The sequence below is a fragment of the Colossoma macropomum genome, unplaced genomic scaffold (assembly GCF_904425465.1).
Source record: "Colossoma macropomum unplaced genomic scaffold, Colossoma_macropomum, whole genome shotgun sequence".
NCBI classification, from domain to species: Eukaryota; Metazoa; Chordata; class Actinopteri; order Characiformes; family Serrasalmidae; genus Colossoma; species Colossoma macropomum.
In genome coordinates, this window is record NW_023494798.1 from 9,801,605 (window position 1) to 9,825,596 (window position 23,992).

Consider the following 23,992-nt stretch of genomic DNA (forward strand, 5'->3'; position numbering starts at 1 on the left):
AACAAAAAACAAAGAAAAATAATAATAATCATCCAGATTACTCCAGAACATTCAGTCACCGCTGACTGTGTTTAATTAGCTGCCCTGCCTGACATTCTGACATCTTCAAAATGAGACCCGGACAGGTGGCGACGTGCACCAAACGACAAATGCTTTTTTTTTTCCATGAAATAAGTGGCTTAAGGTCAAATTTTAAATGAAAATGTCTTAAGCGCTTAGAGAGATCATCTCCTCAGAGATCATAAATTTCCTGGCTAGAAGAAAATCACCAGTTATAAACGACTTACAAATATAAATCAGTTTTCTTTTGCTTTTGTCAATATGAACATAAAACATCAAAAAAAGGTGTGATATACCAGGAGGAGAAAAAACAAACACTACACAAGACGACTGCGGGGTTTCTGATACTCAAAAGATGTAATGAGGGTCCATTTTGCCTTTTGGAATTGAGGGAGGTAGGAGAGAAGAGGGAGTAAGAATCTGTTGTACGAAACACACAAAAAGCACCCTGCACTTTATCGTGAGCGTTTTTGCCTCTTGGAATGTCGCTGGCTGGCCGAGTCCTCGTCGCTGCTGACCTCCGCGTCCTCCGCCGCCCTCCTCCCTGATCGCCTCAAGCCAGTTCTCCTGTTTTCCCTCTCACTGTCGCTGTCCTCTTCCCGGTAATCCTTGCGGTTCAACGTGGCCCCTGTCCGCTTGCTCTTCCTCTTCGTCGTCTCTTCGTCCTCATCTTCGCTCTCGCTCTCCGGCAGTTTGCGCGATCTGCTGCTGTGCTTCGCTGACCGGCCGGCGCTGCTCTCATCCTGGCCTTTTGACACCGCTTTGCCCTGCTTACCGTTCTGCATCTTCCTCCCTCCTTTGTCGTCTTCCTCATCCTCGTCGTCCTCCTCTTCCTCCTCATCCCTCTCTTGGTGTGTGGCTGTGCGTTTGCGGGCTCTGCGGCGAATGTAGCTGACCCCCGGCAGAATCTTGTGCAGCAGCTCGGTGAAGGTCTGCTCCGTGCGGTTCATGAACTGCAGTACGCTGCTGCCCGGCTGGTTGTACTCCTCGGCATTAGAGAACACCAGCTTGATGTCCTCGATGAAGTCACTCGTGCCACGATACTGCGAGGACTTGAACTTGCTCTGCATGGTGCTGAAGTCCATGGGAGTGCTGATTATGTCGTGATAGTCTTCGGCCTCCTCTGCAGACACTGGCTCTCTGGATGGGAAAGAAGAGCAGAGTTAGAGAAATGCGAGTCTTGCGAGCCAGACCATTAGACCAAACTACCGACCAGACACAATATCTTGTGGCGCGGGACTAATTTTCAGTGTGGCTTGTGGGAGCAGGCGGAAATTAGACCCCTTTAGGGGGTCTTTAGCGGAAGCACACATGAAGAGAAATCCCGCAAATTAATGAAGAGCCTAAATAAAGCAGAACGATCACTAAATCTAATATTTTTTATGAATATAACAGTAAAACAGTTAAGAAGAATAAAGTCATTCTTAGCAACCGGTCAGGTGAACAACGTGCGAAATTTCATAGGCCCGATTCACACATACTGCGTCCGTGCAGCGTGAGCGACGCACAAAGTCTTGCTTTTCATTTCGGCGCCCGCGTTAACTGGTCAGCGCTTTCAAACAGGTTGCGTGGGCGAAGTGGCCCAGAGTTCCAGACGCCGCACTGAAGCAGCACAGTGTTTAGAGAATGCGTCACACAGCTAAATACACTAAAGTAAGCCATGAAAATCAATAACCATTGAACAGATGACCATACAGAAACTTTAAAAGGTCATTTTTATGTAATTCATGGCGCAATACTAGTGATGAACAGATTTCCCGGTTTGTCCACCAGGCTTGAAACTTTTGCCTAATCGGAAGTCAGAATGCTGTCCAGGATAAACAAATATATATAATAAAATTATATTTTTATTGAGCAGAGTGACTGATTTCGGACTGACCATTTATCCGTCTAGAAACAGGAATGTCTGCATGACAACGCTGTATGTATGAAAGGCCAGCGCCTCCGAACTGTAGTGCTCGCGCTGCCATGCGGAGTCAGCATGTGTGAATAGGCGTTAGAGCGACTGCAGAGTCCTCGGTCTGACGGCCACAGCTGCCCAGCAAAGCGCAAAAAAAAAAACAACAAAAAAAAAAACCCACGCTCTGTGATTTAATTTCTGCTCTGTTTACTGGGAATAAATGCCGTTTGGTGAAGTTACTTCACAGTCTGATGAGCGTGACTGTCGTGTTATTTCAGCAGAGAATAATGTATTTGTGAATAAACTGTCAGATATTGGACGTGAGCGGGACTGCACAGGCGGGAGAAATGACTGATTTTCTGCGGGATGCTTAAAGTGGCCACTGACCACTTACCTTGACAAAAAAGGGCCAACAAAAACAGTCCCACGTGAAAAAATGAAACGTGTGAATCTCATTTACTACCTACTAAATGCTTTGGAGCACGGGTGTTCAACTTCTGTCCTTGAGGCTCAGTTTGGTAACTGCCCTACTCAAAAGCACCTAGTAGACAGCTTTAGAAAGACTGTCAAGTTACATTCCAATACATTATTCTATGAACTCTTTTCAATCTAAGGTTTAAATCTTAAGAAGGTCCTACTGTTGCCACACTGTTTCCACACTGCAGAGCGAGGAACTACTTGGGAAAAAAAAGCTCAATTCCCCACAACTGATAAAACAAGTGCATGAAGTGAGTTAACAAGGCAGTCAATGAGAAAGTAACTGACAAAATCTCGACAGCCATGTCCATCTAAGCATGCAATAAATCTTAGATGGTTTACATACTTCTGAGGCTAAATCTAGTGGCTGAGACTACAGAGATGCACACGAGTGCTGCATAGCTATACATTTGAGGATTTGTATTGTTTGCACCTTTTAAAAGCGCAGTTGAGAGAGAGACAAAGAAAGAGAGACACGGACAGAGAGAGATCGTTTTGGTGCAATTACCTGAACGGCCAGCTGTAGCGGAACTTCATCAGTTTCTGAAGGATCTCTTCACACTTCTCAAGCTCCTGTGCTTGTTTGTTCTGTCCTGATCTGGAGCTCTGACGCACCTACAGAAAAACAGGGCCACATTTCAAAGAAGTCCCAGCACTACTTATACAGAAGCTACCTCCATCTCAAATCTCTCATTATATACCTATACAGAAGCTACCTCCATCTCAAATCTCTCATTATATACCTATACGGAAACTACCTCCATCTCAAACCTCTCATTATATACCTACACAGAAACGACCTCCATCTCAAATCCAATGACATCATGAAACACCACAAAATCTTAAAACAATATTTCTAGGTTTTATCTAACAATAATAAATGCTTGTCTGCAGGCTTATCAGGACTTAGAGTGGATAAATCTTATTCATGAGCAACGACGTATGTATGATTCACAAAAAAACAAAACGAAACAAAACAAACACCGAACCCACACCCACACCCACACCCACACCCACAGAAGGCTTCCTCACCAGTTCTTCAATATCTGCAGGGTTGCTTGGAGCCGACCGTGATTTGGGAGCAGTTTTAGGTGCTGGTTTTGGGGCAGTTTTAGCTACTGATTTAGACGTAGGTTTGGCACTCTGAGGAGAGCTTTTCTTGGACGCTGACTTGTTCTGGACTTTGGACTTCAACTTCTTCCTCGGTCTCACTGTGAAACACAAAACACAAGCTGTTTAAGCACCAAGACGCGAATGGGCAGGATCACTCCAACAAGCAACCGATTAGGAAAAACTGGTATGCAAGCAAAAATCCACCGTTAATTACAGAAGTAAATCAGCGAAAAACACTCACAGCTGTGCCCGGTATCCCGGTGTTCCTCTTCCTCAGAGTCTTCCTCTTCTGATTCATCTTCATCTTCTTCCTCTTCTTCATCCTCCTCAGTGTCTTCGTTATAATTTCTGTCACACAGAAACAGAGTTGCGTTAGGGGGGTTCTGCTGCGTAGGAGCGAGTGCGTGTTTGGCACATGGATTCCAGGAATGTGTGGTTCTCTCACCTGCCACGGGAAGAGCGGCGGGCGATGGTTGGCTGGCAGGCTGGGCAGAGCCATTCTCCCTCAGGTACACGATAGAGCGCCGGTCTCAAGCAGAAGAGATGGAAGGCCTTATTGCACTCGTCGCACAGAATCAATTTATCATCGTCGCCTACTGGAAGAACAAGAATGTGGTTAGTGTCGGGGTTAGTATCACACTTCCTTCATTCTGTGTCACATTACCAACACTATCCATGTATAAATATTCAATCTGAGACCACCTGATGTTTATTTATTTATTTTTTAAAAGCAATAGCCAAAGTGAAGCCAAGAAAATTCTCAGTAATGAACACAATTATACCCTAATCCTAACTATATAAACTGATTAAACCCAAAAAACCCTAGTCAAACCATGTTATTTTGTTTTATAAACAAATGGGATTAATTTAGATCTACTGTTTGTATTTAAAGAATTAACTAGTTGTCTACCATAGTGTCCGTCTACACTGCAGTCCTCAAATGATGTTTAAGTAGTAGGTTTGTGACCCTGCCACACAACAGAACCTGGTGAGAACCTAGGCACTTACCAAGACACACAAGAAGTGGTGCAGCCTTCATGTAGCCTAGGTGCTCCATTAGATGTTCTATTTAAACTGTCTGACTAATTTGCTGTAAAAGGGACGCCTCACGTTTTCCTCAATGTATGTTTATTACTTGCTTTTTGATCAAAGCTGCATTTACACTGCTCCGACGCGTCGGCCGATAAAATGGACAATGAGCGTAGAAACAAGGAGGTGGTCATAATGTTACGCCTGATCGTTGTGTTAAATAAATAAATAAATAAATAAATAAAAAAATAACATACTAAATTAGTTTTTTGATTATTAGAAAATCAGCAGATTTATTAATTAAAATTAGACTTAGCAGGACGTGATTTAATTGGATGATGCAGGGAATGTCTTTGTTAATGTCCACATGTAGCCAGCTGAAGAGGGGGAGTACGTTCACGTCCGTCGACGCGCCGGAACAGTGTAAATGCAGCGCAAGCTCCTGTTTGGACAGGAACTTCTTATTTTTTTTCAAATAGTCTGGGTTTTTTTGGCTTTTTGCTCGTTTTTGGCCACAGCAGTTTTACTGCTGGACTTGTGGACTACTCCCCGGGGAACTGATGGACAAGCTTAGAGACATGAACTTTGGTTTTCCGTTCATCCAAATCCAATCTAATCTAATCTTTATGGTGATCTCAAGCCCAAACATATCACAGATCTGAACCCTCACTCTCACAAGCTTTGTGAATAATGGCCTTTCTTTATTTGTCCTCATTTTAAGTGGATTCATTAAAAACCATGACTTAAATATTTGATACGGCTTAAACCTGCGTCGAGCTCCTTACCTTTCTTGCGGCACACCTTGCAGCGAGCATTCTCTGCCGACATGTCCCACTTGATACAGGCATCGAGCATGCCGAGGAGGACGTGCATGCGGGAGAAGGTCTGCGCCTCACGTATGGCAGCTTTCCACTTCTCCACTGCTGTCGCCACCTAGAGTCAAGAAGATTTATTTAAACAAAAATTTTAATCTGAATCTCAGACAAACTGAGGAAAGGCTGTTAACTAGCTGATTCGTTCAATCAAGACTGTCAGAGCAGAGTATGAACTTCAGCCACGTCACCCCACTGCTGCACTCCCTTCACTGGCTTCCTGTAGCTGCACGCATCAGGTTTAAAACCCTTATGCTTGCCTACAAAGCCAAAAATGGACCAGCTCCTCCCTACTTGATGGCAATGGTGAAATCTCGAACTGTACCACGAGCCCTTCGAGCTTCGAGTACAGCTCGGCTTGACCTGCCATCCCTCAAGGCGCGCGGAAGGCAAGCATCAAGACTGTTTTCTGTGCTGGCACCCAGGTGGTGGAACGAACTCCCACTGGCTGTCCGTACAGCAGAGTCTCTCACTGTCTTCAAACACGACTGAAGACCGTCTCTTTATACAGCACTTAAATGAGCGCTGAGTTAAGTATTGATTGTAATGTATTGTACAGCACTGCTCTGTGTTTAACTCTGTTCCTTTTTCACTAGGCGTCAATGACTTTCTGATTCTAGCAGTATCTGAGCTCAGGACTGGTTTTCTCTCTAACCTATCGGTAACTAGCGAAGATACTTTCTCTAGACAGACAAAGCACTTTTTGTAAGTCGCTCTGGATAAGAGCGTCTGCTAAATGCTGTAAATGTAAATGAACAGGGTTGAAAACTACTGTTCAACGTGATGTGGACTGCACCCAATTAGGGCCGCAATTCTGCTGAAACAGAAATCCACATTCATCCGAGATGCACAAAAAGCTGCTCTCATTGGACACAAATACATACGCACTCACTCACCCGAGCCTCCTCCGCCAGTTTCTTCTCTTCGTCCACCTCTTCGGTCTTCCCACTCTCTTCCCCTCCCTGCTTCTTCTTCTTCTTCTGTTTGGGAGCCATGAAGCCCTGCAGGAACTTCTTAATCACACTTGCCTGCAATGTGATCACACACTCGCCAAAATCCTTCAGCTTCTCCAGGCCTCGCACCTGGAAAAAAAAAAAAAAATTATATAAATAAATAGATTCTCAAAAGTTTACAGGAACAGCTGAGAACGCATGCATGAACAAAAAAAAACTGCAGCTCGCTCTCAGGAGCCCTAAACACACAGTATCAGAAAACAAAGGTACTATACAGTTTGGATGCTGTACAAATAATGTAAATGTACCCTCAAAGGTACATTTTATATAATACGTTATATAATAATTGTAAGAATAGTAATAATTTTATTGTAAGATTAAATGTAATGCCCTTGAGAGATTTGTGTATTTGTAGGTTAGATATTGTACGGGAACAATATCTAAAAATAATTTACCCAATATTTTTGTAAAAAGTTACCTATTATATGAGTAGCAATTATATTGCTAAGGTTTCTCTCAATAATAGTGCTAACTGCTCTACGGTAATATTCAAACTCTTAAGCTTGTTTTTCTTTTCCCACTGCAGCAAGTCACTCTGATGCAAACTGAAGTTACAAAGCACAAACCAATTTTCAATTCCAAGCTTATATTAAGATAAAGTAATACAAGTAAAAGGTGACGAGCCATGCAGTAAAGTTAGCATTACAGAGGGAACTAACAGGCAGCTTCATAACAAACCCCTCTCTCTCTCTAAAACTGACTGACCAAAACTCAAACGTGACTGTGAATTCCCCTCTTTACAAGCTGTTCAATGGTAAATTAGTCCCTGATTTTCCCAAAACAGCAAGTATCACGTTACTTGTGCATCATGAACAATATCTGATTACATCGCCTTATCACCCAAGTCTAGTGTATGTGTTTATATTTGGTAATATTTCTAAAAAGAATCCATTTGTTTTATTAAAAATCCAATCCACTTGTCAGACTGAGCAGATCGGGAAAACCCCTGACGTGGAATCCGAGCATCTAAAGCATAATTAACAGGACTGGGTACAAAACAACCCAAGCCATTCAGGCAGAAAACCTCTGGCCTATCGACTTCGGCCAAAACAGTCCCCCACCCCACCCTCTCCACAGCCCCTTACCCGCTCCTCAAACTCTACTGTGTCCTCCATGAAGCCCAGTCCACCCTTCTCCAGGCGAGAGGACACTTCAATGATGTCGCTGCGCAGATATTTGAGGAGCTCCTCGTTTCCGTCGCAGGTGCGCAGGCCCAAGTTGCCTTTCTTGCTCAGGTGGAGGGAATGCATGATGTCCTGGCATCTAAAGCACAAACCAGTAAGTGTGAGGTATCAAAGACAAGACCAAAATTTTTAATTATCTTAGAGAAAAAGTCATTCATACATAAACAAATTTTAAAAATTAATTTAATTTGCAGGAGAATATACACACATCTATACACACACATACATACATATACACACACACACACACACACACACACACACACACACACGTCCATACCCATATTGCTACTGTCAGAACAAAACCATGTATCTCCAGTTTTGTCGTTTTACAGTAGTTTTTGACATAATTTGAAAATTTGTTGCTCTTTACATTGTGTGTAAATTTCATGATGAATGGACCAAAAAATGCCCCAAAATGACTTCTGGTTCCATTGACTTACATTAAAAGTAAAGTATGTTTATCGCATCTCCTGTAAAGTTATATAAATATATACACACACATATACATACGTAACGTATATATCGCTGCTGTCGGAAGAAGACCTCCATTTCTAAATCTCCATTTTTGTTGTTTTTCATTTTTGACTTAATTTGAAAATATTTGTTGCCCTTTACATTGTGTGTACATTTCATAATGAATGGACCAAAAGAAACGACACAAAATGACTTGGACACACAAACATGGGGGGGGGTGTTAAATAAATAAACAAACACTTACTTGACCTCCAGATTGAGTTTCAGTTCACTCTCTCGCACACCTTGCGAATGAAGACTTTCTATTAGCTCTTCTAAATCTTTAGGAGAGTCGCACACAAACCTGAGAAGAGAGCAAATCCTGTAAACCATGATGCATAAACTGTACCTGTTACCTCAGTTCATGCAAGACAGGGACCTCACTATTAAGACTCAGAAAATTATAGCAGTTTCTTTTGAACATCATATATTTGGATAATTCAGCAGTATAAAGTAGCTGTAGTCGTGTAACTAAACTGGCTTATGTCAACAAAATCTAGAAAGTAATAACCAGTGGAACCAAAAAACCCGTGCCTCAAAATTGCACACAGATTAGCTGAAAAATATTTAGATGTTATTTTTCACAATACAATAAAGGCCTGGTCAAGCTTTCTCAATGGAGAAGCTACACTAAATTGTATACGTATTTTTATTTGCAGGATTTTGCATAAAGCTGAGCTGTACATCACTCAGCATGAATATATCATGCCTCAGAAAAATACTAAGCCATTCTTTTAATTAAATACTCCTAATATTTTCATACCAGAGGTTTTGGCCCTGTTTTGGCACAGTGGTCTCTATGCAAGTCTCAGGAGCTGGCACCCCCTGCTGACCATTCTCGTTTGTGGCGCTGCCAATGCTTCCCTCATCATCTTTTTCCGCATCTAAAACAAAAACAAAGGAATGTGTGTAAGATTTCTCAAGAAGAACAAGTTTAAATCCGTAAGCAACTGAGTACCTTTACATGTAGACGACGGAAACGGCCTGAGTGAAACAAAAGGCAAACTCACCCTCCACCTCCTCTTCTTTCTTAATCTCTTCCTCATCCTCCTCTTCCTCCTGCCCTTGTGTTGGCTCAGTCTGAGGAGGAAGAGTGAAGCTATAGTCGATGCTCTCATGCACCCATCCTTTCTCTATATACAGCCCAGGAACCACATCAGAGAACAGCCAATACCTGCAGACACATATGAACAGCAGCCTCATATCACATACATTTCACAGGTCATTTCACATACATTTAAAACAGAATGTAAATAAGCTACTTTGTAAAGGCGTAAGGAAAAAGACGCAGTTCTACGTCATAAATACTGTTACAACTAGAAAGGAAAACCCTTTAATGATTATATCAACAAACAAGACAGGTCTCGAGTGGCATTATCAGTTTCAAAGTTTTACAAAATCAATATGTTTAATTGCTCAGTAGCAAGTGCACTATATAGTCCCCAACACAGGCACAGGTCTAACTGGCACACTGTTGTCTGATATATTGCTGAGCAACAACAAACCATCCACAGTGAATGTTTTCACTGCTAGAATGTCACAGGACTCGTCTGCTACCCTCAATTTTTCGACCGATTTAGATCATGAAATGACGCTTGACTTTGTTCTAGGATTCAATATTCTGATCAAGCATTAGCCACGTTTACATGCAGCCTAATAATCTGTTAATATTCCGACTAATAGCTCAATCGGAATAGAACACGTCCATGTAAACACCTCAGTCGGAATAGTCTAGTCTGATTGAGGCCATTCAGAATACAGTTTCTTTCCGACTCAATGAGGTGGGTAATCCTGTAAATAATCTGTTAAATAGAAGAATAATATCCGTGTAAACGCCTGAATCTGATTACATTCCCTATCGGAAAGTTTAAGTCCGTTCTGATCATGTGTCGTCACGTCATAGTGAAAGTTTATAACGTTCAACATGGCGGAGCAGAAACTGGTCTGCAGAGGAGACGAAGTTTATGCTCTGATCTTTAAAAGACGGCGGTGGGACGGACGTCCAGCTTATGTGTCTCAGAACACGACGTCTTCCTCTCGGCCTTCTTTAATAAGGACATGTGAAGGACGTTTTCCTGAGTCTGACATCATTTTAAAGTGATTAAAAACACAAGCACTGCTCACTGCTGCTCACCTCACTCTGACTGGACTCAGGTGATGCTGGTTGTCATGGTAACGTCTATACTAAGCGGTTCTCTACGCACATGCGTTATTTTGGATCGGATTACTTGTAGTGAGCATGTAAACAGAGACTTTCCATCAGACTGTTGATTAGAGTGATCATAAACACCTCAGTCTTAATCTGTGATTGGAATGTATTCAATCGGATTGGCAAAAATCTTTGCATGTAAACACAGACATTGATTAATGAGTCTGTCTACAGAGGGAACAAACCTGGACCTGCGTTTTAGTAACTAGTGGATTTACCGGTTGTGGTTGCGATCGGTGCCTAGTGGCGTTCTCCTCATAACAAGCTTAGCCTTAGCGATGCCGTCCTGGAACGCTCGCTCTGCCGCAACCCTCTGCCTCCGGATCCGCTCCTCCTCAGCCTCCTTCTCCATTCGCTCTACATCCAAACACATGGCATCAACATAAGGCAAACCTCTCACAAACAGACTATCATATTACTCCATAACTACTATTTACCTTAAAAACCTATTTACACTGTCAATTAGATATAATTGCTACGGGCATTGGCTGTGTATTTCTAAACAGTCTGGACTGTTTCTGGCCGAAACAGTAACCATGAACGCTGCAGGCTGAATGCCCTTTACTCTTAAGGTTATTTGTGTCCATTTTTTCTGCAATTTAGGACTCTTTTAGCCGGTTATGGTAATGGCTGGTATTGAGAATTCTGGGCTGATGCATATCTCTGATATTTTTCATGTATATCTGCAGATGCTGCTACAAAACATTTATAAAATAAAGGAACGGGAATTGAATTCACCTCGTTTAGCATTACAGAGAAATGAAATTTATGTTTAGACTTTTACAAATGCAGACATTTTAGTACTGCAGCCCAGTGTGGCCTAAACACGCCTGATATCGGTTAGAAATATCGGCTGCTAAATTTTTTTTTAAGCAAACATCTGCTGATACCAATGAGTCCAAACACATTGTGCATCCTTAATGATTCTATTTAAATTTTGTCATTACTTCAATACTAATTCACTGTCCTTTCTGCAAATGCTCCTTCCCAGTCTATTCACACATTTTGCTCTGTTTATTTTTCTTTTGTTTCTCCACACCTTTATTCTGTCGCTCCTGCTCTTCCTTCTCCTTCTTGGCCTGGATAGACATCAGCCTGCGACTCTTCACAGTGCTGATCATGTCCTCCGGCTCCGTCTTGGCCTTCACGGGCTCCTTCTTGGCGCCCCCCTCCTTCTTCTTCTCCGCTTTCCCACCACCATCCTCTGCCTTAGCAGTGGCGCCCCCTGCAGCCAACATCTGCTCCTTGCGCCTCTGCTTCTCGGCCTTCCGGCGGATGTTGGCCTCCTTGAGCGTGGCAAGCCGCTCCCTCCACAGCCCGGCTGCCCGCTGCTGCATGGCTTCCACGTGATCCTCAATTGAGTACGTCATAAGAATGCGGTGGCACAGCGCCACCAACAGGCTCACCTTTTCTGGAGGGGTGAGTTCGAACACCTCGGCCGTATCCAGACGCTCCAGTAACTCGCTGCTGACCACATCGTCAAAGCTGCTTCCACCAGACCACTCATCCGAGCTGCGGGTGCTCTCGTCGCATTGCGAATCCGAAGGCCGCAGGCAAAGGCGCACCAGCTCGGACACCGAGTGCATGGTCAGCGGAATCTCAGAGAGAGGCATGTCAAGCTCACTGTAGGCCTCCGCCAGCTCGTCCTGCAGCAGCGTCTGTAGAAGCACCACCAGCACACGGTTCAGGTAAAGGAAGCCACCCTTGTCTGCAGCCAGGGCCTCAGTCAGGGCCTGGGCTGTGATTGGGTACTGGTCGTCCGGCATCAGGAGGTCGGAGAAGCAGCTGAGGAAGTCCGCCACCATGGCTATGTCGCCGAACAGGGTGTTGGGCAGGCCCTCAGGCATGTCGACCAATCGGAAGGTGGGTAGGCTCTTCCCCTCGATCTCCTGGTCCTCGTAACGCCGCTGCAGCTCACGCCGGATCTGCAGCTCCTTCTCGCGTCGCTCCTTAGCCTTCTCACGCAGCTTCTCCTTCAACTCCTCCCGCTTCTTGCGCATCACTTCCTGCTTCTCTTCCTCACTCATGAGAGCCCAGCGCCTCTTTTCCTCCAGCCGCTCCCACCGCTTCTGAACCATTTCTTTCAGCTCCTCAGGGAGGCGTCCACGGTCCTCCGCCAACAGGGTCTTGGCTGCCCTGGTCACCAGTGCAGACAGAGCATTCTTTTTGTCTTCTTTGCCCTTGTTCTCCTTATAAAAGCGCAAGAGGTGCAGGGCCATGGGCGGCAGAGGTTTTCCCAGTTTCGGGGTGCCGGGTCCTGAGCTCCTCGCTCTTTTTTTCGGGCTATCTTTAGCTGAGGGACTTTTTGCGAGGTCAAGCAGCGTCATCTGTTTCATTCTAGGCTTCTTGGCACCCTTTTCATCTTTTTTGGAGGCTTTCTGGCTGCCTGGTGTCTTGATTCCACCGCTTTTGCGACCCTTCTTGGAGTCAGGAAGCTTCTTGCTCTCTGATTTCTTAGGAGTGCTTGAGTTTTTCACTTTCAGTGGAGAGCCGTTCACTTTCTTCACCTAAATACATAAAAAAAATAAAATAAAATTAAAAATTCATTAATGCAAACAAGATTACCATTAGCCTTTTTAACTCCTTGGAACCACCGGTGGTTCCAAAACACACTTCATCATTTTCTTCATAACTTTCATATTTCATAAGCTACATTCAGAAGGTGGGTGTCGTATGAGAGCTGTAACTGTCTTCTTTCCAGTCTAATAGATGGGTGACGTAATTTTAAACCCTTATAATAAAAGAAGCTGAACTCAATTTTTTTTTCTATTGAAAGTCGACCCATTTTTCCACAAATCTGGGCTATAAACTATAAACAGATGGCGTCTCTTCAGTGATCTGCTCTGTAAACATTATTTTTATAAAATAATACAAAGAGCGTCTAAGATTTTTGGCTTTCAGCAGTAAATTGTAATGCTATATGCTTATGTTTATGATCATAATACACATTTTCTGCTAATTTTAAAAAAAAAAACAATTACATTTATTTCATGCAGTTACTGAATAATTTGCCTTACGATTTGGGCAGGTAAATTCAGATAGAAGAACCGAAAAATACCCACGAACATAAGAGGTTAAGAGAAAAACATCTTTGTGCCATAATTCACACTTTGAATGACCTTTTAAAAATTAAGAAAAAGTGTAGAAATTACATCAGAAGCAATGTGTCACGTAAAAAGACATACCTGCATATTTGCCCAAAGGGTTGGGCTCAGAGGCATGTTTTGAGAGTCTCTCTTTTTCTTTTTCTTCTTCTCTTTCTCTCCTTTCTCGTCTGTCTCCGGCCCTGACTCTGAAGTTTTTAGCTTTTTGCTGGGTTTTCCCTCAGGAGAGCTGAGACTCTTTCTCTTGGCTGAAGGATTTTCTGCCAAAAACTACATGCATATAAAACCTACATTATTATGGTGCACTTGGTGAAATACAGCATTACACAAAACCATCTGCATTTTCAAAGGTATAACAATGAAAATCTGTATAAAAATGCGAAGGCACCATTGAAGACCTCTGCTGTAACACTGACTCATGAATAGAATATATTTTTGTGCACAGAACTAGTCCAGAGGCAGCCAATACACCATGTTAACAATTACTGATCACTGCTGTGGAACATCTGTTCGGTGAAATAAGCACGTTACCTTATGCGGATCTAAGAGGAAGTCACTGAATTTGCTTGGTAGGCTGAATTTTTTCACCAATTCATCCTCCACCACCCAGGGGGCGCTCTCTCCCATGCCAAGCCTCAAAGCGCAGTGTCTGATGAAGTAGCGCATGATCTCTTTATTAGGGGGTCTCTCTGTTCTGAACAGGCTGTCAGCCGGAACGTCACTGATCACCTTGTCCTCATTGAGGAGTTTCACGTCATATTTGTGAGGCAGAAATTTAGGCATCACCCACTTCTTCTTCTCCTCCTTCATACTGGTCGGGAGCTTTCTGGGTGAGCGCCGCGCCCGATCACTCACTAGGACACAGAAAAAAACAAATGAGCGTGCAATGTGGGTAAAAATACATAAATAAAATTAAAAAAAAAAAAGACATAAAACATCAAATAATACAATGAACAAACCCAGAGAACAACAATCTATATACACCAATCAGGCATAACATTATGACCACCTCCTTGTTTCTACGCTCATTGTCCATTTTATCAGCTCCACTTACTATATAGGTGCACTTTGTAGTTCTACAGTTACAGACTGTAGTCCATCTGTTTCTCTGCATACTTTGTTAGCCCCCTTTTACCCTGTTCTTCAGTGGTCAGGACCCCCATGGACCCTCACAAAGCAGGTACTATTTGGGTGATGGATCATTCTCAGCACTGCAGTAACACTGACGTGGTGGTGGTGTGTTAGTGTGTGTTGTGCTGGTACGAGTGGATCAGACACAGCAGTGCTGCTGGAGTTTTTAAACACTGTGTCCACTCACTGTCCACTCTATTAACACTCCTACTTGCAGTCCACCTTGTAGATGTAAAGTCGGAGACGATAGCTCATCTGCTGCTGCACAGTTTGTGTTGGTCATCCCCTAGTCCTTCATCAGTGGTCAGAGGACGCTGCCCACAGGACGCTGTTGGCTGGATATTTTTGGCTGGTGGACTATTCTCAGTCCAGCAGTGACGCTGAGGTGTTTAAAAACTCCAGCAGCACTGCTGTATCTGATGCACTCAGACCAGCACAACACACACTAACACACAAACTAACAAACGTCTGTAACTGTAGAACTGCAAAGTGCACCTATATAGTAAGTGGAGCTGATAAAATGGACAATGAGTGTAGAAACAAGGAGGTGGTCATAACGTTATGCCTGATCACTGTATACAGTTAATGTCTTTGGAAACCACAGCTACACTTGTGTCTTACACAGGCTGTCTCTCTTGTTGTCCTCCTCTTTTGGCTGCTCCTTCTTCTGATTCTCCTGGCTGGCATTCTCCTTGTCGCTGGACGGGGAATCACAAGCTCCCTCCAACTTCTTCTCTGCCTGCTCCTCCTGAGCCTTTTCCAGCGGGTGAATCTTCACCACCTTCACCCGCAAACGTTTATCCTTACCAACCTGAGAAGGAGAGGAAATTTAGACATAAGTGAATGAGAGTGGAATATAAGACAAACATTTGTTTATGCAAGACAGTGCAAACACACCTCCCACAGGCTTCCACTAAGTACAGAAAAAGACAAAACTGCCTTCAGAAACTTCAATACAGCTAATGCATCCATGCCATATTCTCCAACAGTTACACCACTATTTTCATATCTTACTGCAACAGCTGATAAAGAGCAGAGCATAAGTAATCTTATAACTTGCCTGGGACTGCTGTTTTACATCCCCACCTTCATTTGAATGTTTTTGGTCGCTGCAATGAGTTTCTAAACATCACTTTCCAATTTCTCTTCCTCTTACGAATCAGAACACATGCAACTGCAGCTAGTAAGACCTGATTATCAGTTATCAAGCCAAGAGATTAATATTAATTTTTAGCTAGAATTTTCAGCGAACACTAGACTGAACAAAATGCCACTTTTTCTTGTTGATTCCAGTGCTGAAACCTTGAGTATCTGCCGACACTGATATTTACTTCTGTAAAAACTACAAAGCTTTAAAATGCGCCTTTTTTACCTTAAGGTTTTTGCTTCAGATGAGCACCTAAAAGTAGACTATGACTACGTTCACATTACCAGGTTAAAGTGGCACAAATCTGATTTTTTTGTGACTCAGATCTGATGTTTTCAGAGCTGTGTGGACACAAATCTGATCTTTTCAAATCCGACCTGAGCCACTTTCACATGTGGTCCTAGATCGGATACGTATCCGATTCGTGGCCATGCAACCTTAATGTTATGCTCACATCGGAATTCACATGCTTTTTTCCTACTGCGCCATCATTCAGCGTTACCATGGCAGCAGCGCCATGACGTTACTGAGAAGGATGTGCTCATGAGGGTCATTTCAGGACGCCGGTTCGTCACATCACGACAGATTTGAATCACTTACCTAAACGAGCGTGAACCATTGTGTCAGAGATCGGATTTGAGCAAAAAATCAGATTTGAGCATTAAGGCCTGTAACGTGAACATAGCTTATGCTGCTCAAACAACCTGCTAACACTAACAATATGACACACAATGTAAGTGTGCCATTTCAGATTAGACTTGTTGTAAGATTTGACCATATTCATTCTTTTTTTTCCTCTCCGCTGTCCAATCTAGCATTTTCTGCCGATATCAGACGGGTACCATCTCTAGTGAGATGAATATTTCCAAATATGCTCATTCATAATTCAAACAATAAGAAGTTTCAAACTATTTTTATTCTTTCTGATTTACAAAACAAATCTAAACCCTAAATGATGCAGCTCTGTGCTCCAAAAAAGGCTGATATTTATAATAAGAAACAATTAAGAAATTAAATCTTCCACTCTTCCCCCTGAAAGCAAAAAAAACCCAAAGCGTTTAACTTTTTCTTTGGGTAATCACAGGAAATTGCTGTATCTGTGGCAACGCTCCAGTCTGCACTTAAAATTCTTACCAGGAAGTCGCACTCCTCCCCCACGGCGTACTTGGTAAGGATCTCCACCCAGGCCAGATCCACCAGTTTGTCCAGGGACACTGTGTTGTGGTGCACAATCTCCAAAACTGGCTTCTCAAACCACACGGGATATTCCTCCTGCAGCCTGGGAAAGCACAGGACCACAAGTATCGTTCAGGCATATTTCTCGAATTATCAGGGTAACGTTACAGAACAGCCACAGATACATTTACTTAATTGCGGCTTTTTTAAAATAACACTGGGTCTGACGCATTTGTGGAGACGCGAAACAGATCTTCACACAGAACCAACTCCAGTGTGATGTCAGAACTCTGAATATTTCCACAAATCCGAGACTTAATGAGACCAAGCCATGAAAGAAGGAGAGAGAAGTTGTTATGGAAACTAAATAAAAATGAATACAGATAGACAAAGTTTGACTATTCTTTTTTGGGTCAGTAGAGGGAGCTGTGCGAAACATGACCATACCAATCTGGGCAGTGCTTAAGGCACACACGCAGAGGCTTCACCACGGTCTCCGCTGTGAACGTATGTCTGTGTGTGTGTGTGTGTGTGTGTGTGTGTGTGTGTGTGTGTGTGTGTGTGTTATGCAAGAGAACTCTATGAATCAGCCATGTTTCACTTGCAGTCTCACTTACATCAACTGTAAGCGAGAGATATTTTCACTACAGGTCACTTTTTCACAACAGCACTTTAGGGCCTCTTAATAAAAATAAAAATAGTAGACTTCAAGAAAAAGTCGTAATATTTCGAGAAAAAAGTCGTAGAATTAGGACATTAAAGTGGCATTAACACCAGGAAAGGTCAATACTGTGGCCAAAGCCTTTGCAAAGGGAAGGCAGCACCTCCTCATGTTAAATGAGGGGCGGTGAGTTGGTGGAGTTACACTTTCATATCGATTCACCCATAAAGAAACACTCAGTCTCCCTGTCTCTCCTGCTCATCAGCACCAGCCTGTTATTAGTATAAGAACCGGCTGAAACGGCTGAGCAGGAAACTGTTTATCTAGAATAAAGAGCCAGACGGACTCGGAGGAAACTGTCTGTCTGTGTTGTTGAAGGAGAACCTCAGGCAGGGTCGTCTACACGGCTATCAGGGCTACATCTCAACACCATTCAAAGAGGGCATGAAGTTTCACAGACAGTGAGAATGATGATCAAAATGATCCACAGAGAGACAGGAGTGAGTGGAGCTCCAGCGCCAGTACAGCAACCGAGACCCCAACGCGTTATGGCAGCCCCCCTACAGTTAGACCACTTTATCCTCCAAATATTATGACTTTTTCTCGAAATATTACAACTTTTTTCTCTAAGTCTACTGGTTTTATTTTTATTAACAGTGGCCCTAAAACACCACCGTACTTTTTTGCTGGACTGCAGAACAGACTCAATCTGCACTGTTATTACATTGGAAGGAGTGACAACAGCAGAGCCAATGAAAGAGTGGATTAGGGCTGAAAGATTAACTGTTTTTATATTGAAATCGCAATTTAAAGCAGTGCAATTTTCAAATCGCAAGAGCTGCAACTTTCTTTGATTATAGCCGACACTCTTAAAACACAGCTCTTCAAGGTTCTTAAAAAGAGGGTCCTTTAGTACAGACCGTCATTCCATATAGAACCCATTTGCATGCATAAAAAGTTCTTTGCATGGTGAAAAGGTTCTTCAGATGGGAGAATGTGCTGTATGTGGTTCTGTATATCATCAAAAAGGGTCTGTTACTTTGTTGCTTGTTAGTGTCAAACTTATAACAACAGAAGAACATTTTGGTCCTATAGAGAACTCTTTTCAAAAAGGTTCTATATACAACACATTCTCCATCAATCTGAAAAGCTATTTTACCATGCAAAGAACCATTTCAGCATGCAAAAGGTTCTTTGAGTGTTTGTGGTTCTACACAGAACCGCTGTCTTTACTAAATGACCATCTTTATTAGGTGTGTACATTAACAAAAATTATGTTCTAAGTTTTAAGAGGGGAAACTGAACCTAATAAGAGTTTGTTAAATGCCTTTAGATGAGTTAGACCAATCAGAGGCAACCAAACCTCCATGTGTTGTGACATCACAACCACAACTTACTGGCAGTTTAACATGCTATGTTCAGGGGTCGAGCCTCAAGCCCAAAAAAGGTGGATGTTCTGGTGTTCTTGGCCCAAAAAAAAAATCTGAATCTCAATTGTAAAAAAAAATTGCTATTTAAATTTCGCAATATCAGTCAGAAAAATCGCAATTAGACATTTTCCACAAATCGTTCAGCCCCAGTGTGGAGGTGGGGTCATGTGACTTTCACTTGACTCAGAATAGAGTGACATGGGAGGCTGGTTGATCTCTGCTGATCCTCCAGCCTCTGACAACGGCAAGGCTAATACACAGAGACCTTGACACACACAGGCACCCAGAGAGAGAGAGAAGCAAGGGGACAGTGCAGATAAGCAGCTACAGAAAAGGGCAGCTTTTCAGTGTTAAAGACAATTTTACCTTTTTAACTTTGTGGAACCACCAGTGGTTCCAAAACGTACTTAGTCATATTCTTTACTTCAGAGCTTTCATATTCCATAAGCTTCATTCTAAAGGTGGGTGTCATATGAGAGCTGTAACTGTCTTCTTTCCAGACCAACAGATGAGTAATGTAGTTTTAAAACTTTATAATGAAAAAAGCTGAACTCAGTTTTTTTGTCTACTGAAAGTCGACCCATTTTTCCACAAATCTGAGCTACAAACTGGATCTTAGACGGCGTCTCTTCAGTGATCAGCTCTTTAAAAATTATTTTTATAAAAAAAAAAATACAAGGAGCGTCTAAGATTTATGGCTTTCAGCAGTAAACTGTAAGCATACTGCATTATGTTTATGATCAGAAAACACATTTTCTGTTAATTTGAGGAGAACTTTTACATTACATTTATTTCATGCAGTTACTGAATAATTTGCCTTACGATTTGGGTATGCGGAAAAAACGAAAAATACCTACGAGCTTAAGAGGTTAAGTACAGACAGGCTCAGGCACACTATCTCTCATGGTTTACTCACAGCTCAGTGACCTCCTGTTCCTCCTCCCAGGCCTCCTTGTGCGTCAGCTGGCTGCTGCCGGTACTTTTGCACGTCCAGATCCGCTCACTGTATCTCTGCAGTCGTGCCTCATACTCTCTGAGCAGCATCGTTAAGGATAAACAGTGCACAGACAGAACAAAACAGGTTTCCCTCTTACATCTTACATTTCTATATATTGATTCATTCAGAAAACCCACTGATTTCCAAAAGGACGTCTAGCCAGGGCAGCAGCTGACTTGCCTAATCAGGTGGAGCTCCGCTCTCTGGGCCCTTTGGGCACCTCATTCATAATTAATGACAGTGTGTAGCAGAAGAGCTCAATAATTAAAAGGCGCAGAATCAGCCAAGACTCTAAGACAGGCGTATATCTGAATACGACATGACGCGAGTATACGCTGCTTTGGCACGAAGAGATGACAGACTTAAAGTGACCCATGACACTGTGCTGTACTCTTCTATTAAAAGTTATTTAATGTGAGGTGCAACACATCGCCACACATCCACTCCAAAGAAAACACACACATTTGGAATATTTCTAAATCCATGCCAGTACACTGCCACTATCACAAGACACACCGTAAAAGTTATACTTGGATTTCTTTGCACATTTTCTTCCTCGAGCACCTGGCAAGCACATGGTGATAAAACCACGGGGAATCCCAAGAGCAGCACTAGGCATACAGTGAGCAGATAGGATCAAAATTAAAGGGCGAGAAGCACCTCTGGAAGATCCCTGTAACACATCTGTCCAGATTGCAGCTTCAGAGTGGAGAAAAGCAATGAGGCAAAGCAGTCTGACAGGTTACAAGTGTCAGTCACGTGGCTGTTTATACTTACACCAATTCATTAACAGGTTTACTCTGGAAACATGACCTGGTCTATTAACTACCATTTATCTGGGCGAAAGTGACTCAATACAGGTCACACAGACCTCACGCCTGAAAATGAGAACTATTTAAATGGCAAAAGTGAGCAAGAACACTTCTGACGGTTCAGTTCAATAACAAAACTCAAGTAGTACAACGATAAACATCCCCAATACAGTCCAAAGACCCTGAGGAGACGTTAGAGAAGCCCAACTGTCACTGCAACGCATCTTCACAACCACAACCAACGCCGAGCAAACGAAACCATCCGCTTTCCAGAGGAGACCAAACGAAAGCGCCGCCAATGCCGGACACAAGGTCTGACATTGCGTTAGCAGCAAAGCTAACTGTCCTCACTCAGTGGTCCAGCCTGTGTGACGACTCTAATGCTTCAAGCACCGGACAGTCTGGACCACAAGAGACCGGGTTAGCGAGTGTGCTATGCTAGCTCGGGTCTCGCAAAAGCTTGAGTGATAGCAAAACGCGGGTTCGCGAGAAAGCGACCTGACAGCCAGCTAGCTCGCTCGCTAACGTCTGCTAACTCGCTCGGAACGGAGGCAGATGAGAGGCACTAAACGCCGACCAGCCGGAGTCTGCCTCCTTCCATTGCCTCCATAATCCCCCAAAACGCTCGACCTCTTGAAATCACGCCAGCGCTTAGCGGCATTACCACGTTAGCCGGTTAGCTTCGAGGAGACAGCATCACTGAGGCGAAAGCTAACCAAGCGTCTCCTACGCGGAGATCAAACAAACAAACAAACGCACGCAAAAGCAAAACAAACAGTCCTGAAGCCGGTTTTCAAAAAAAACAACACCCGGCCGTAAGTCGAGCGCGGAGGGCGGGTTAGACCCGTCCTAACGTTCGCCTCTCTGCGCGGAGCAACAGCGGCTGGCGGGCTCTCTGAGGGAGAAAGGATACTCTTTGTTCCTGAAGGCCTCCTTGGTGTGCTCGATGGTGTAGACCTGCTCTCCGGGGCCCGGCGGCTCGGCCAGCGGCTTCGCCAGCGGGTAGGGTTTCCGGCCCAGCAGCGGCGCCATCGTTCACTCGGATTAGCAATCGAACCTCCTCGTAAGCACTGAATCCCGCGTCAAAACACGAGCCCGATCATGAACTCCGGAATCCAGCGAGACCCTGAGACACGTTTCGCCCCTCCGACATTCAACGCATCGGGCCGGGCTAGGCTAGGCTAGGCTAGGCTAGGCTAAGATAAGCTAGCAGCTTGAAAAGGAGAAAAACAATAACAAGACACTTAGGGGTTATAAGCCGCTTCGCCTCGCCGCGCTGAGCCTGGGAGCCGACTGCAGCATAGCCAGCGACCGATCTGCTGACGTTAAGCTGTCCGAAGGGAGAGAGGCGGCTGTGCCGCTGAGGGGAAGCTTCTGAAAGCCGGGACGCGGGCGCGACTGGCCCCTCCGACTCGCGGGAAAACAGAGGCGTCCGTCCGAGGGCGTATGGCGCGCTTTCTGAACCGTCCCACAATGCTCTCGGCCTTCTCCTTCCCCCGCGGTGACGGGCAATCTCCTTATCCCGTGCTATAGGAGCTCCCGACACCGTCTGCCTCCCGCTGCGGGATATATCAGCTCAGAACAACAAATAAGCCTGGTTGAAAAATGGCGGGAGATCCTACTTCACCGGCAACATTCCTCACGACCCCAAAAACTCCGTTACCCCGGCAGCAAGCGGCGTCGCGACGCTTCGGCCCACCCACCACCGCCGCCCATTGGCTCCTCAGATACCGCGCCCGTAGCAGGGGGAGCTCATTGGCTCGCTCAGCTGTCTATCAACAGACCCTGTCTACCTTAACGAGAGCGGCACCCCTGAGAGAAAATACAACCGGGGACGGCGTTAGGTTGGGAATGAGGGGGTAAAGGGCAGCTGGTGACACCTCGGTAGAAAAGTAGACTATATTTAAACCCACGATCGCGCTGTAAAGCTGGCAACAGCACCGTTATGACATCAGACGCAGTTCCACGAGAATGGCGCCTAATTGTCATACGTCGGTTTTTAAACGAGCCGCTGAAGGAGGGCGGCGTTGTAGCGGTGGAGGAGAAACAATAGGGTTTCATTTATAGATCAATTCCTCACTGTCTCTCTTTCTGACTGGATGAAATTCTATCAATAGTTGTACATTTGACATTTTTTGTCACTCTGGCCCTGTGTGAAAAAGTAACTGCTCCCTCTGTTCCCCTCACCTAAAGGGGAACTCCACCGATTTCTCAAAAAAATATACATAATTAAATGGTTGAGATGTAAACAGAGCTACCCAGAGTGGTTTGGTGCGAAATGCTCTGTTCTAGAGAAACTTGCTGGGTCAGAATTGTTTACAGTGGTGGTGATAGGAACCAGACGTCTGAAGAGTTTAATGCCTCCTCACATTAAGTTATTACATGAAATAGTTTGATGTATGTTGCCTGATATCTGTATTCTGATAGTGTTGTGATATATTAAGTTTTGGCTTCAAATGTGTTTTAATCTATTCATGCGGAGGGGTACCTGCATGGCGTTGTAAGACAAAATAGTCCCCAAAGCAAACTTATTGACTAATTTATCACTGTCAGTGTATAAAAACTCAGAAGACACAGGTTCACTGGTGGTCTTGGATAGTAAATAAAATGGCTATATTTGTTTTATAGACATCATGACCCCTGGTTCCTATCACCACTGCTGTAAAGAAATCAGCAGTGTAAGTAACTTGTCTTACTTAAACCTCAGATATCATGTCTGGTTTGCTCTTCGTTATTGGATTATGTGGTATCGTCGTGCTTAGATCAAAAGAGCCTCAATGAAGAAAGTTGTAAATGCCTATGAATCTGGGAAGGGGTTTAAGAAGATGTTCAAAAGATTGGAAATCAGTCATTTCACTGCCCGAAAGATCGTCCACAAGTGCAAAAGATGTAAAACCACTGCAGACTTGTCCAGACTAGGCCACTGTAAGATGCTAAAAGTCTCTAAGAACCTGAAAATGTCATCATAGGATCTGCAGGCAGCTGCCTCAGGCCCTGACCAACTTGCAGGCATAGAATTGACTATGAATTCTCTTTCATACCAGAGAGTGATTAAGGAGAATCTGAGACCATCTGTCAAACAGCTGAGGCTGAAGAAGTGGACCTTCTAAAAAGATAACGATCCCAAACATACAAGTAAATCCACCATGAATGGCTCAAAA

The 23,992-nt window shown here is 43.8% G+C and overlaps 1 protein-coding gene across 3 annotated transcripts; it reads right to left on the reverse strand.

Moving 5' to 3' along the window:
- Window positions 1-262: 262 nt before the first annotated feature.
- On the reverse strand, window positions 263-22,515 carry baz1b (bromodomain adjacent to zinc finger domain, 1B). Of its 3 annotated transcripts, XM_036585028.1 has the most exons (20): window positions 21,745-22,514; window positions 19,939-20,055; window positions 16,890-17,034; window positions 15,230-15,419; window positions 14,009-14,331; window positions 13,559-13,747; window positions 11,939-12,880; window positions 11,413-11,611; window positions 10,592-10,730; window positions 9,175-9,338; window positions 8,928-9,048; window positions 8,370-8,468; window positions 7,550-7,727; window positions 6,348-6,533; window positions 5,365-5,512; window positions 3,996-4,146; window positions 3,792-3,898; window positions 3,470-3,648; window positions 2,946-3,052; window positions 263-1,200 (listed from the first exon to the last, which is right to left on the reverse strand). In XM_036585028.1, the coding sequence occupies exons 1-20, from the start codon at window positions 21,861-21,863 to the stop codon at window positions 516-518; spliced, it is 4,488 nt and encodes a 1,495-aa protein (XP_036440921.1). In that variant the 5' UTR covers window positions 21,864-22,514; the 3' UTR covers window positions 263-515. The 3 variants fall into 3 exon arrangements, with proteins under 3 accessions (XP_036440921.1, XP_036440920.1, XP_036440919.1); XM_036585027.1 differs by having other exon boundaries at window positions 3,996-4,143; window positions 11,413-12,880; window positions 21,745-22,515; XM_036585026.1 differs by having other exon boundaries at window positions 11,413-12,880; window positions 21,745-22,515.
- Between the last annotated feature and the right edge of the window lie 1,477 nt (window positions 22,516-23,992).

Excerpts from the sequence above, each read along its gene's own strand:
- baz1b (XM_036585026.1), bottom strand. The coding sequence starts at position 21,863 with ATGGCGCCGCTGCTGGGCCGGAAACCCTACCCGCTGGCGAAGCCGCTG. Across the intron at positions 10,731-11,412 it reads GCAGGAGCGACAGAATAAAG|AGCGAATGGAGAAGGAGGCT; the intron begins GTGTGGAGAAAC and ends GTTTGGATGTAG. Across the intron at positions 1,201-2,945 it reads CGCTACAGCTGGCCGTTCAG|AGAGCCAGTGTCTGCAGAGG; the intron begins GTAATTGCACCA and ends TTTCCCATCCAG.